Raw genomic sequence first — 14,045 nt, 5'->3', positions numbered from 1 at the left:
AAAACAAAACAAAACAAACAAACAAACAAAAAAGTTCCTTAAACAATTTAACTTCAGATGTTACCAAATCATTCATATGGCTATTAAGACACTCAAGTGCAGTGTTCTGACTTATGAAGTCTGTGCCCCATGCCTTCTTGTCCTTTTCCGAGGTGTCTATTAACGCCCAAACTTAAATCCAGGTTATTAGTATCTTCCAACTCTGCCTCCCGCTGATTTGTCCTGAAATAGTTCTCTGTAGTACACAGCCAAGAATCTCTTCTCTAATGTTAGAGGCCGCTGGGAGGGCGGAGGAGTACACCTTTAATCCCAACACTCCAAAGGCCGAGGCACGCTGATCCCTGAGTCCAGACTGGTTCACAGAATGAGTTCCCCAATAGCCAGGGATACATAGAGAGACCCTGTCTCAAAACAAAATCTCTGCTTCACTTGTGTAGAAGTCTGGGGAAAAAAAACGAGGACTGCTACAGGTGGCAGCATAGGGCTATACCTTCTGCTCCCCCTACTATTGCCAGGGACACCTACCTACCTATGGGCCAGCTGCCTACATTACAACACGAAAATCCTTTGTAAAACCCGACTATCTGGGTAGAGCTACTCAGTTTTAGAGTAGCTATGAGCTCGGAGGGAACAAGCCAGTGCCGATGTATAAAACTTTATTGGGGTGTTGGAGACAGGTATCCCTGGTCCCAAAACTTAAACAGAGCAAAGATTACCGGGTTTGGTATAAACTCAAAAGCACAGCTATTATCTATCGTGTATGGATCTTGGATTCGAGCCCCGGCACTGCTTAAGCCAGCATGGTGGCGTACACTCGTAACCCTAAGAAGCGGGAAACGGGGGTTCAAATTCAAAGCCTGCCTGAGCTCAGAAATAAAACAGAAAGAGAGTTAGGGCTATCCGTGGCAGAGGTTCAATCAAGAGTACCCGGAGGTTTGCGTGTGGGGACCGGGAGGCCGTGTTTGACATATTGACAGATGCTTTCAAAAGAGTCCAAAGTTAGCATCACGGTACAAGACAGCCACTTTCCTGGTGGAATTCAGTGAACTTCCTGGCACGGTCCTTAAATGTGTCACTGGAGCGCACTTAACCCCTCACCGGGCTTCACACCAGACCTGGTGCTAATGAACGAAGCCGAGAACTGAAGGACACCCCACTCCCGCTCCAACCAGGGGGCTCCCACGTGGGTGCCGCCGCACGCACCTGCGGGACGCGGACCTCCAGCACCGCCCGGTCGCCTCCGGGACCTGGCTCCTCCCGGAACCGAAAGCGCTGGGTCCCGGCCATGAGGCCGGGCTCGCACGGAGGGGAGTCCAGGGACGCCGGGTCAGGAGGCGGTCCTCAAGGAGGGCCAGGCTGGACACTGTCCAGAGCAAACACAGGAAGCGGGAGGCCACAGCGGGCCCGGCCGGAAGGAGACCGCGGGGAAGCGACGCGCAGCCGGAAGTGTTGCGTAGGCCAAAGCAGGGAGGGGCAGGGCGTCGGCGACGCGACCTTCCCAACATGGCGCCCAATTGGCGCGCATGAAGGCGGATCTGGCAGGTCGCTGAGGCCAATGGCGGACCGCATGAGGCGGTGGGGCGGGGAGGAAGGCCGCTGTTCGCCCAACCCGAAGCTCCGGTGGCGGCTGGGGAGTGAATCTTCTGGAAGGCGACTTTAAAGGCGCCGGGCCGGAGCGAAGGGCGTCTCGGGGCCTCGCCAGCCGGGGAGGGAGGGTGCGTTTGGTGGCAGGAAACGCGAGCCGCGTCGGGGTCGGGGCGGAACCGGACGGCGAGCGGCTCACGATGAACCACAAGAGCAAGAAGCGCATCCGCGAGGCCAAGCGGAGTGCGCGGCCCGAGCTCAAGGACTCGCTCGACTGGACCCGGCACAACTACTACGAGAGCTACCCGCTGAACCCCGCGGCCGTGCTGGTGAGCGGGGCGCGGGTCCCCACGCGGCGGCTGCCCGCCTTCCGAGGGCCGCTGGTCCCACGATGGGGCCCCGCAGCGCGGCTGTCAAAACTCGCTCGGTCGTGGGAGCTTCGGGCCCCTCCCTCCCTTGAAGGGGTGGCTCCGGGTGCGACGTGCTCGCCCGCACGCACGTGGGCCTCCTTCGGTCCCTCCGTCCAGGGAGGAGCAGAGGCTCGTTCCTTGCTCGAGTGTGCCATTGCTCACGGGTGTCTTTGCTAATTGGCCCTGTGGGACACCTTTATCCGCCACTGGGCTTGTTCCAGTGTCCTAACGGGACAGGTCTTTTGTTGTTCCCGCAGGATAACGTGGAGAGAGCTGATGCCTTACAGCTGTCGGTGAAAGAGTTCGTGGAGCGCTACGAGAGGCCGTATAAGCCCGTGGTTCTGCTCAATGCACAAGAGGGCTGGTCCGCACAGGAGAAATGGACTCTGGAGCGCCTCAAAAGGAAATACCGGAACCAGAAGTTCAAGTGCGGCGAGGATAATGACGGCTACTCAGTGAAGATGAAGATGAAGTACTACATCGAGTACATGGAGAGCACCCGCGATGACAGTCCCCTTTACATCTTCGATAGCAGCTATGGCGAACACCCCAAAAGAAGGAAGCTTTTGGAAGACTACAAGGTGCCCAAGTTTTTCACAGATGATCTTTTCCAATACGCGGGGGAGAAACGCAGACCCCCTTACAGGTAAAGTATTTCACGTTAAGTGTTCAAAAACCATGGACAGTGACAGGCAGTGGTATTTTTGTGAGGCCAGCCTGGGCTACAGAATGAGTTCCAGGACAGCAAGGGCTACACAAAGAAACCCTGTCTCCAGATAAACACACACACACACACACACAAATCCACAAACCTTCCAGAGTGTAAGGTTAGCAGAACTCTGTCTAACCTTGTAAAAGCCATGAAGGTCTTCCCTACACATGGACCTGTTTATGGTCCTACTTCGGAAGAAGGATTCCATGGGGGATGGGGAGGCATCTGGATTCCTCCAGGGCAGTTTTGTTTTTAAAAGTAAAACTTCATGCATGTATGTGTTGTACCAGTCTGTGCCTGTTGGTTGAGGTCAGAAGAGAGGGTCAGAATCTCAGGAGCTGCAATTATGGATAGTTGTGAGCCATCGGGATCATGTGAGGTTCTAAGAATTGAACCTTGGTGCTTTGGGGAATTGAGGTGTTCCTAACCTGAGCCGTCTCTGCCCAGCCCCAGGGCATTTTAGTGCAACCACTGCTTAATCAAGGAAGTTTTATTTCTATTTTTACAAGTGTGGTTTCTTATACTGACTCTCTGTAACTCACTGTGTTACCAGGTTGACCTTAAACTCACAGAGATCTGCCTTCTAAGTGCTAGACATTAAAGATGTTCAATATTGCACCAGGCTTGGTTTGGGTTTTTTGAGATAGGGGTCTCTGGTAGGCCTTGAAATTACAGATCCACCTGTGTCTGTCTCCAGGATGTTGGTATTAAGAGCTTGGGCTACCACACCCAGTGGATCGATAAAAGTCCAGCAGTAATTTGCATCAGTCCATTATTTTTTCTGTTAGACGTCAGTTCATATATAGTTCACTTAATATTGTATACCAGAATGTAGAGTCTCTGAAGACTGCATGCATGATGGTGTATTATAGACATTTGACTTCTGTGTCACACACATTTCAGATTACCTCTCATGGCTTCATGTTTGCATCCTGTAGGTGGTTTGTGATGGGGCCGCCACGTTCTGGAACTGGGATTCACATCGACCCTCTGGGGACCAGTGCCTGGAATGCCTTAGTTCAGGGTCACAAGCGGTGGTGCCTGTTCCCAACAAACACACCCAGAGAACTCATCAAGGTGACCCGAGAAGAAGGAGGGAACCAACAGGATGAAGCAATTACCTGGTTTAATGTCATCTATCCCCGGACACAGCTTCCAACCTGGCCACCTGAGTTCAAACCCCTGGAGATATTACAGAAACCAGGGGAGACTGTCTTTGTGCCAGGTAGACATGACTAGGAGAAACTATGCCTGTTCTTCCCAGCTCCGGCTCGTCCGTCCGGACTTGTCCTGTATTGCCATTTTGGAGTAGAATCATAGAATGAGACAGAAGGGCCCTTTTTATCTGTTGGGTGTGTGCACTCCCTCCTGTGGCGATAGAGTTAGGGACTCAAGTCAAAGGGAGAGCACCTCCATGTCCCACATACCTGTGTCCGAGTAGTAGTCCAAGTTCTGCCTGCTTTCCCTGGCTTTTTGCTGGAGTGAGTGCAGAACTGGCTGGGTTCAGTTGGAAAATTCCAAGCAGCCAGAACTGGATGGATGCAGTTTCAGCAGTGAGAGTTTCAAGGCTAGGGGTCCTCCTAGAACCTTTGCTTTTTCAGTGTTGGTCACAGCTGGGTCCCCCCCAGGAGGCAGACAGTCTGTGTTCCATTGCTCGCTCAGCTCTGCCTTCCAGGGCCCGTCCACAGTGGAGAGAGAGCACAGGTTGGCCTGTGCCGAGTTAGACCCCAGGGTGTCTGCATCTGCAGGGCTGATCGTCACTGAGTTCTTCGTTTGTTGGATTTCAGGGGGCTGGTGGCATGTTGTCCTCAACCTTGACACCACCATTGCCATCACCCAGAACTTTGCCAGCAGCACCAACTTCCCTGTTGTGTGGCACAAGACGGTAAGAGGGAGACCAAAGTTATCAAGGAAGTGGTATAGGTGAGAAACCGTTTATTCCCTCTGCTTTGTTCCAGCTCTTTCCCCAAAGAGGAAAAGGGAAGCGGTCCCTGCTGCCGTGCTGTGTGTGGGGACAGCCGCGCCTTGCTGACCTGTGGGTAGAGAGGGCCCAGGTCAGGGCTAGTCGGCAGGGAGTCTGCTAGCCTCCAGGTGGCAGCGTGTGTGGGTACGTGCGGCTGGCTCTGCATGTGTGGCCAACATCACAGTCAAGACATGGCCACAATTGGGATTGTTTCTTATTTTTTGTGCTGTTTTCTCCTTTTTTCTTATTCTTTTTATTCTTGTTTGTTTGTTTGTTTGTTATTTTTAAACATAAAAACTAGCACTAGCCAAAACAACAACAACAAAAGCCTTTGTTGAGGTTTTTATTTTCCCTGGAAGCATTCATTTGAACTTATACCTTCAGTTCATGTGAGGTAACTGCCCTGGAGACTTAGCTCCTCTGTTTATCCACAGAACAGATACAGCACGGGCAGCGGCAGTGCAAGCCACCCCCAGCCACCCCGTGCCACTGTGTCCCAACCCTGACCTGGAGGGACCAGCTCTCGGGGTAAGAGAGGGATTCTGGCTTGCTCAGTGCGCTGCCTCCCTGCTGAGAGGCCAGCAAGGGTGGTGGCTGCTATTCCCCTGACTCTCGGGCATGAGGTCTACTTACTCTGCCCTGTAGGCCACTGTGCTGCAGAGAGGCCACAGCATACAGCAGGTCCTTTGTCGCTGGTCACAGTGGATGCCAGGTTAGGGTGCTGCTGGGGAGGGCTACTGCTATTGGTCAGCTCAGTTTCCCTTGTGTGTGAGACAGCTTATTTCTTAGAATCTAATTATCTCTGCTCTTACTAGTATAATCTAACCAGCTCCCACCCCCCCTCACTAGCACCGTGCTTTGGGAAGGAAAGGCTTTTTTCAAAAAAAAAAAGGAAAAGGAGCCAGAAAAGATTTAGGGAGAAAAGTAGGAAAGGGGCTGTTTGTCTCAAGGCAAGAACCTTAAGGACCTCGGCCTCCAGAGGTGTGTGGCTGGTGCTCACAGGCGTGTGGCTCTAGAATGATGTTTTCCTTCAGTGAGTGTGGACAGCCTGTGTGGTCTGTCCCAGCCCAGTGGTGCCACCTGGAGCCACTTCCAGGTGCCGGAAGCAATGGAGGCTTTCTTTCTGAGTCCGCATCACCGAGAGCGGGTGCTGCCAGCAGCTGTCACAGCCCTAAGAACAATGCCTCTTGCCCTTCAGGATCTTGAAGCAGGAACACCCTGAGCTGGCAGTCCTGGCTGACGCAGTTGACCTCCAGGAGTCCACAGGCATCGCCTCTGACAGCTCCAGCGACTCTTCTAGCTCCTCTAGCTCCAGCTCGTCAGACTCGGACTCAGAGGTGAGGCCCTCACCAGCCCAGGCCCATCAGTTCAAGGGCAGCGGAGCAAGTGCAGTGTCCTCACTCAGGACAGGTGCCGCCCTTCCCATGATGGCACCCATTTACAGCAGCTCACACGCGTGAGCTCGTCTGCTGCAGAGGTGCCCCAGTGTGTGAAGGTTTGTGAAACGGTGGCCTTGGGATCACAGGGATTAGAGTCTGTTTTGACTACGCACGGAGCCCTGGGTACAAATTTCCCTGTGGATGGTAATACGTAAGTCTAGAAACAGGCAAACCCGGTGACCTGCTTTAGTTAACAGCAGCTCAAGGTGGTCTGCCGTGACAGAAGGATTGCTGCTGGCGCCACTGTGCTAGTGTGTCTAGCCTAGGAAAGTCCTGTGCTCGACGTTCCATAATTCAGAAAAAAGGGAAGAAGGTCTTATCCACATGGAATTCTTGTTTTGTGGTTTCAGTTTTGAGGGGTTTTTGTTTTCTGTTTTTTTCCAAAACAGGATTTCTCTGTGTCACCCCGGCTTTCCTGGACCCCAGTCTGTAGACCAGGCTGGCCTCGAATGCTGGATTAAAGGCATGGAACACCACGTCTGGCCTTTTTTTCTTTTTTTCTTTCTTTTTTTTTTTTTTTTGAGTCAGGGTCTCTGTACATACCCTGGCTGTTGTGGAACTCACCATTCAGGCCAGGCTGGCCTTAGACCAACAGACATTCACCTGAAGCTGCCTCCCAGGTGCTGGCATTAAAGGGTTTTTGGTTTTGGTTTATTTGTGTTTTTGAGAGTGTCACATTCTGGCTGTGGCTGTCCTGGAACTCACTCTGTAAACCAGGCTGCTCTTGAACCCACCGAGATCCGCCTGCCTCTGCTTCCAGAGCGCTGGGATTACAGGTGTGCATCACCACACCCCGCTAGGTCTTTTCTATCTTAACGTTTTGGTTTGCAGTGTCTCTATAAAGAACATTGTTCCTCTGTAGACAAACTTCACAGTGAATTTTGTTGTTTAGAAGAGAGGAAGTGCTCTTGGCTGCCGTGCTCTCTCTCCAGCACCTACAGCTTCTGATGTTCCATTGACTTACTACGTGTGTGCCTGTACATCTAAGTATTTACTGTAGCAAACACACGGAGGCAGAAAGTGACTTGAAGGAGTTGGTTCTCTCCTACCAAGTGAGCCCCAGGGATTGAGCCGAGGTCCTGAAGCTTAGTGTCAAGTCCTTGTCCTGGCCCTGAATTGTTTTTCCTCCCTGTGTCCAGTGTGAATCTGGGTCAGAAGGTGATGGGACAACACACCGCAGGAAGAAGAGGAGAACCTGCAGCATGGTGGGAAATGGGGACACTACTTCCCAGGATGACTGCGTGAGCAAAGAGCGCAGCTCCTCCAGGTGACCACATGTGGCCGCTGTCTGTGCCAGGATGTGCTTGCAGCCAGGCTTGGGGGGCTGATACCCAGAGAACAAGGACACTCAGATGGGCGTTGGTAGTATGTGGTGCAGTGGCTTTTCTCTGTGGTCATGTCTTAGGGGCAAAGGCGTGTGGATGGTGCCAATGAAATCCTTTACCTATTTAATAAAAACGGATACATTTTATACTGTGGACAGCTTTCCTTGGGGCGTGCCATAGTCTCCCTGGGGGTGCGAGGGGGTGCCTGCTGCTGTGTATCCTGTTGGGGGTGACTAGAGTAGTAGGGAATTACTGGAGCAGTCGTCCTCTCTGAAGGCTGAAGAGGCTTCCTGTATAACATCTTTTTTTCTTTCCCTTGGTTTTTCGAGACAGGGTTTCTCTGTATAGCCCTGGCTGTCCTGGAACTCACTTTGTAGACCAGGCTGGCCTCGAACTCAGAAATCCGCCTGCTTCTGCCTTCCAAGTGCTGGGATTAAAGGCATGCACCACCACGCCTGACTCTGTATAACATCTTAATCATTCCTCTAGACTTGTTTTTCTGTTTCTTTTTTTAAACAAGATTAGTTCTAAGTAAGCCAGGTGTGGGCGCTGGGTGTAAGTGTTTAATCGCAGCATGCTGAAGCCAGAGGACAGCCAGGGCTACACAGAAGAAACCTGTCCCAAAAAAGACACAGAGAATTGGATTTAAGTTAACTTCAAAACCAAAAAGCATTTGCTGGCTCCTGCTCCTGTGTGGATAGTGACTTACTCGGTGTGTGCTGGTACACGGTGTGTGCTGGTTGGATTGTGGGACATGTGGCCTTCTGAAGTGCTTGACTGCTGCAGGTAAGGAGCATTCCTTTGCCTGCCTTGTCTGGGAGCAATCTAAAACTGCATAATGAAAGTGCAGGATCCTGGTTTTTTTCTTCTTTTCTACATTCCCTGGTGTGATTGAAATTGAATGGGGAGAATCAGGTTGTCTCCTCAGTTGAATCTATGGGACTGGCCGTCCTTTCCACTGCTGTGTTCACATGTGCTCTCTGTCTTGTGAGTCATGTTACACACCCCCAGCTGTGCTTGGGAAGTGACAGTAGGCTGTAATGTGAGGTCTGAGGTTTTGCTCATTTGAGGTAGGGACAGTTGAGATGGTATCTGATTACATTATCCTGCTGGCTTTGAACTAAGGATCCTCCTGCCTCAACCTCTTCAGTGCTAGGATCTTGTACCACCAAATTGTTTGCTGTTTCATTTTCAAGACAGGGTTTTTCTCTGCAGCTAGCCCTGACTGTCCTAGACCTCTGTAGACTAGGCTGACCTTGAACTCAGAGATCTGCCTGCCTCTGCCTCCTGAGTGCTGGGACTAAAGGCGTGTGCCACCTTGCCTGGTGGGGTTCTGTCTTACTGTTGCCATTTAGCTTTGGCCCAGCCATGCTGTCTAACTGCTGACTACAGGCAATTGTGCTTTCCTTGGCAGGGTTAGGAACCCTTGTGGAGGCTGTGCTCATCCCAGAGCCGACAGAGTCTCTGTAAGGATCTATTGTGTAAGCTGTTGGTTGTCACCCATCTCAGTTCTCAATCTTCTGCCCCTACCTCCTAGCCTCTGTCTTTGACTGTGGCTCTTCCTTCTCTGGCCCAACTTCCTTCTTTGGGCAGATGCTGTCTTACTGCTCCCATAGAGTCGCCAGGACTGTGTAAGCTCCACTAGCATAGAGCCACGCTGGCACTAATACAGTGGGGGAGAAGGCTCTGTGCTGCTGTAATTGAGCGTGCTGGGATCTCAGTCATTCAAGTGCTGCTCAGGGCAGTGACCTGCCGCAGACTTTGCAACCATTGCTGACCACTCTGCTGTATTAGAATCGTTCTGAGCAGGGGAAGCTGAAGTCTCAATGTGGTATATTTTGGGGAACAGTAGAAGACATGCTTGGGCCTCAGGGCCGGTGTTGTTGGAGTTGTCATCTCAGAACTTGAGGTGTAACTGGGCCAGGTTCTGATGGGTGGGTTCCCACAGGTGTGTGATGAGGAAGGAACGCTGTCTACTCCAGAGTGACCTTCCTGACCTGCGTCCCCTATACATGTCATCAGGATGCGTCAACAATAGCTTGTACATCCAGGAAAGAAATCCCTGGGTGGAACTGGCACACTTCAGGATCTGTGGGCCCTTCTGAATAGCTCTGGAGGCACTGGGTGTTGCAGGATATTTGATCACACTGAACCCCAAGGTTGTGTTGTTTACTGAAGAACCCTGTTTCTAGTTGTGGTGGGTCTCAGTGCTTAGTACACACCTTTAATCCCAAACAATGAAGGAAAAAGTTAGCTTGTAGGAGGAAGCACCCATGTTTGAAAGTGATGTCTAAGTGAATGGCAGACAAAGTGGCGGATCAGATAAGAGAGAGGAAAGGGAAGCTACTTGACAGGAAGAAAAAGATGGGGGTGAGAGAGGGAAAGGAGAACAAGCTAGATAGGTGAAGACAGAACAAGCCAGCGAACAAGAATGAGCCAGAAGATTAGAACAAATTGCCAGAGTTCGTTTGAGGCCAGGAAGCAGAAAGTCAGACCAAGAGAGAAAAGCCAGACTAGATCCAGCTTGGAGAGGAGTTTGAGCCAGAACAGCTGAATTTAACCAGCCAACAGAGTTCAGAAAGAGCTAGAAAGAGTGAGCTTATTCAGTGGTGAGTCTCAGAGGCTGAAAACATCTAGGCCTAGATTACATTGTACGGATGCTGTACGCTTTTAGGCCTGGGTTAGCCAACCGAGGCGGTGAGCCTCTGAGCCGACAATTACTGCAGGAGAATAAACATTGCACTCGCCTGTTTTACTTAATCTGTCCTATAGCCAAGGACATTCTGATGAGTAGAGGGGACTTGTCCCCAGTCAGACTGTGACCTAGAAAGCTGTAGATTCATTGGAACGGTGGCACTGCCTGTCAGAGCGCCCAAGACTTAAGGTTCAGGCTGGTATGTATGGAGCTCTTGATCCAACTATGTGGCCGGCTGGATAGGAAGTGTGCATCCTTCTGCAGAGGTGGTGTCTGCCTCAGCTGGAACTGTCCTCTGGAACAGCATAGCCTCCTGGTCCAATGGGCTGGGGAGACCCTGAATCATCCCTAGTGATGTCCAGGTGGCTTTCTATTTGAAAAGCACTCTTGTCTTCAGGAAGCTGTTCCTTGTGTTGCTACTGGAGTACCTCATTCACCCTTTATAACTGCTCCTCTCCCAGCCTGTTGAAACAGGAAGTGACCAGTAAGATAGATGGCTCTGCAGGGAAAACAGGTGTCTCCAAGACGCCTGGGAGAGCCACCATGGTAGAATAAGAACTGGTTTCCTTAAGTTGTCTCCTGATGTGTACACACACACACAGATAAAATGGGCTGGAGAGGTCGCTCAGCAGGTAAGAGCACTTGCTGCTCTAGCAGAAGAAAGACCTGGGTTTGGTTCCTAGCACCCACATGGTGGCTCACAACCCTCTACTCCAGTTCCAGCAGATCCAGCACTCTCTTCTGACCTCTGCAAGCCCCAGGCATGCACACGGTACACATATACAGACGAAACACTCTTGCCCGTAAAATAGATCCCCCCCTCCCAGGCTGGCCTAGAACTCATTCTATAGACCAGGCTGGCATTGAACTTACACAGAGATCTACCTGCCTCTTCCTCCCAAAATGCAGGCATTAGTGGTCTGTGCCATCACTGCCCAAGAACAATCTTAAAAAAACAAAAATAGCTGGCATGGTGGCAAGGCTTTAACCCCAGCATCAGGAGGCCGAGGCAGGTGGATCTCCGAGTTGAAGGCCGGCCCGATCTACAGAGTGAATCCTAGTCTTCCAAGGAACAGAGTGGAGCTTGTCTGGGAAAACAGCAGCAACAGAATGTTTTTAAACATCTAGGAAAACAAGAAACTGAGTAAGGTGGTATATTCTGGTAGTACAGCAGCCATTGGCAAGCTGAAGTGGAAGGATCAATTCAAGACTATCCTGGACCAGAGAACAAGGGAGGTTAAGCAAAGGGGTCAGGAGTTCAAGGTCAGCCTCAGCTACACACCAAGTTCAGTCCCAGCCTGGGGTGACTGAGATCCTGTTTCAAAACAAAATTTGAAATAAAGTAAGCAACCAAAGGAGAAATCTCTTTGCTACCATTGGATCTGATGGGACATAATGCCAGTGGCCTGAGAGGTACAGAAATCTCAAATGGAGAAATCAGCAGCTGCCAGAGGTGCGCCTCAGTCACCAAACACCAGCAGAAACTGAGCATCTGACCATGCCACAGATAAAGTGTGGTTTAGTCCACCCAGGCCAGAGGCTCTGTATCCCTGGCTCCGCTTACTGACCCGGTGCACACGGCAAATACACTCCACTGTGGAAGGAGAGGAGAGGTAAGGTAGAGGGGCAGAGGAGTGGCCAAGTGCTCTGGACAGGAAGTGGAGCCTCCCGCCTGTTCCAGTTCTCTCAGCATGAGCTAGAACAGTAACAGAAAGTAGAGAACTCAGCAACACTAGGCAGCTGCTGAGCCACAGCAGCAGGGTTAAACCAAAGAGCTGGATTCTGGGCAAAGGGAGCTCTGGCTGATGAGAAAGGATAGAAAGACCCCCAAGACTTTGGGAAAACGCAGTTCATCCGTCTGGTGAAAGACTGCCTAGGGTCACATCCTGACAGAGAAAGCCACCAAACAGGAGCACCGTTTTTGCTGTGATTGCAAATGCCCAGTCCCCAGATATTCAAGCCTTAAGTGCCCGCAGGTACATCCTACCCAGGTCCTGTCCTGCCTGTGCAGCTCAGTGGGCCATGGTCACTGCTGTTCACAAGCAGGTAGTGGAGTCGGAGGCTTGAACGTGTGCATTTCAAGCCAAGATCAAGGGCAGCTCTCATCAAATGTGTTAGACCTAAGGACAGAATATGAGCAATGTCCTAGCCGTGTGCTTAAAAGTGAGCACATGGCATCTGAAGAAGAGCTGAAGTCCTTTCACTAAAGAGCGGGGCAGTTGCTTGTGCCAGTGCATCACACAGAGGCCTTGAACTTTAGGCAAGAGAAGGATGGGACACGAAATGAAGAAATGCAGCAGATGTAAAAGCTGTTGTGTAGGAAGCAGGCTCGAGGATTCCTTAGTTTGTGTGTGGCGTGGTTTGTGTGTGTGTGTGTGTGTGTGTGTGTGTGTGTGTGTGTGTGTGTGTGTGTTCTGATGAGTTCAAGGTGGGGTTTGGCTCCTCTTAACATCCCCATGCCCTTGTCAAGATACTACACTGATTTCAGTACAGTGTCACCATGTCAACTGTAGGGTCTTTCCCTGGTGCCTCTCAACTGTGTCTCATTGTTTAGTTCAAGAACTCAAACCACTTATCCCCCAGAAATCTCCCCAGGGAGAACCTGCCCAAGCCTGCTGTCTCCATGGTAACTGGATGCCTCTCCTAGGAACCAGACTTCCCTAAGCACCAGTCTCTCCTTGTCAGGTGGCCCTCTCACTGTGGGTTCTGCCCTGATGTTTTAAGTCTTGTATAAAACTTGTTCATTTTGAATAAAGCATGTTGGCTTGAGATTGTGGTTTTTGTAGTGTTTCCTCTTGTGTCTTCTCATCATTTCTAATTCTAAGGCCATGGTCATTAGGACGTGCTCTGATAGCAGAACTGACTTTGTGTTGTGTTTTGTTATTTGAGACAAGGTCTTTTTCTGTAGCCCTGGCTGTCCTGAAACCTGCTATGTAGACCAGACTGACTTCAAACTCACAGAGGATCTGCCTGTATCTGCCTCATGAATGCTGAGCCTAAAGGCCTGTACCACCAGGCCTGGCTCCAAAATAGACCTCTTAAAAATACAATTTATGGCCAAACCTGGTTGACAACCAGGACTACAGAGACCCTGTCTCAAAAATACTTTAAAATTGTATACTTTTTTGGGAAACAGGATGGCCCTTAACTTTGGACCCTCCCACCTCAGCCTCCTGGATGCTAGAACTATGCTGGGCTAAAGGTACACTAAAAATAAACAGGGCAAGGGAACTGGAGACATGGCTCGCTAGTTAAGAGCACTTCTGCAGAGGAACCAGGGTTTGGTTCCCGGCACCCATCTGGTAGCTCACAGCTTGAACCTCAATGTGGGGCACATGGAACGGTGCCACCACACAAAAACTGGGAAGGTTGAGCGGATTCCAAAACTCCAGTGTTTCTCGTATCTGAGAACGGTAAGAGCTTCATCTACTCCTGACTCAGATCCTGTCCCAGAGCATCCACCTCCTGAACCTCGACATCCCACATGAGGATGGTGACCACCAGTCCCGTAGCACAGAGTTCTCCATGCTAATGAGGTATCTAAACAGGCCTAAAGGCTTAGCAAATAAGCTTCCCTTCCTGGACAGTCCTTCCTGCAAACGGTATTTAATCTCTGGGCCACCCTGAGTAAGTTGTATGCACCCATTTTCCACAATTAACCGTGAATAAACAGCTTGGGCAAGCAAGAACTGTCTCATCAAGAAGCGCCATAGAAGCCGGCAGCACTGGGGAGGCAGAAGCAGGCAGTTCTCTGAGTTTGAGGCCAGCCTGGTCTACAGAGTGAGTTCCAGGGCAGCTAGGGCTACACAGAGAAACCCTGTCTTGTAAAAAAAAAAAAAGTGCCATAGAGGGAAGCTGCCTTCTTATGGAGCCGCACTGCCTGAATATCCCACAGAAGGCCCTTCTGAGTTCCGGGA

The 14,045-nt window shown here is 50.9% G+C and overlaps 2 protein-coding genes across 5 annotated transcripts in view; one reads left to right on the top strand and one right to left on the bottom strand.

Annotated features, from left to right (window-relative positions):
* Nucleotides 1-1,418, bottom strand: part of Mettl23 (methyltransferase like 23) — a 6,214-nt gene extending 4,796 nt beyond the window's left edge. The window contains exon 1 of the mRNA XM_021176254.2: nt 1,204-1,418. Coding sequence (XP_021031913.1) covers nt 1,204-1,287 — 84 coding nt within the window. The 5' untranslated portion in view covers nt 1,288-1,418. The remainder of the gene's footprint in view (nt 1-1,203) is intronic.
* Nucleotides 1,419-1,475: 57 nt separating this feature from the next.
* On the top strand, nt 1,476-7,579 carry Jmjd6 (jumonji domain containing 6, arginine demethylase and lysine hydroxylase). Of its 4 annotated transcripts, XM_021176250.2 has the most exons (7): nt 1,489-1,913; nt 2,252-2,640; nt 3,645-3,931; nt 4,494-4,591; nt 5,109-5,197; nt 5,868-6,006; nt 7,248-7,579. In XM_021176250.2, exons 1-7 carry the CDS (start codon nt 1,785-1,787, stop codon nt 7,377-7,379), a joined length of 1,263 nt encoding a protein of 420 aa, XP_021031909.1. In that variant the 5' UTR covers nt 1,489-1,784; the 3' UTR covers nt 7,380-7,579. The 4 variants fall into 4 exon arrangements, with proteins under 4 accessions (XP_021031910.1, XP_021031909.1, XP_021031911.1 ...); XM_021176251.1 differs by lacking the exon at nt 5,109-5,197 and having other exon boundaries at nt 1,476-1,913; nt 4,494-4,629; XM_021176252.2 differs by lacking the exon at nt 7,248-7,579 and having other exon boundaries at nt 4,494-4,629; nt 5,104-5,197; nt 5,868-5,986.
* The last annotated feature ends 6,466 nt before the right edge of the window (nt 7,580-14,045 follow it).

Source organism: Mus caroli, chromosome 11 (assembly GCF_900094665.2).
Source record: "Mus caroli chromosome 11, CAROLI_EIJ_v1.1, whole genome shotgun sequence".
Taxonomy (NCBI): domain Eukaryota; kingdom Metazoa; phylum Chordata; class Mammalia; order Rodentia; family Muridae; genus Mus; species Mus caroli.
The sequence above is the reverse complement of the archived record's forward strand: the minus strand, read 5'-3'. Positions and strand labels throughout refer to the sequence as shown.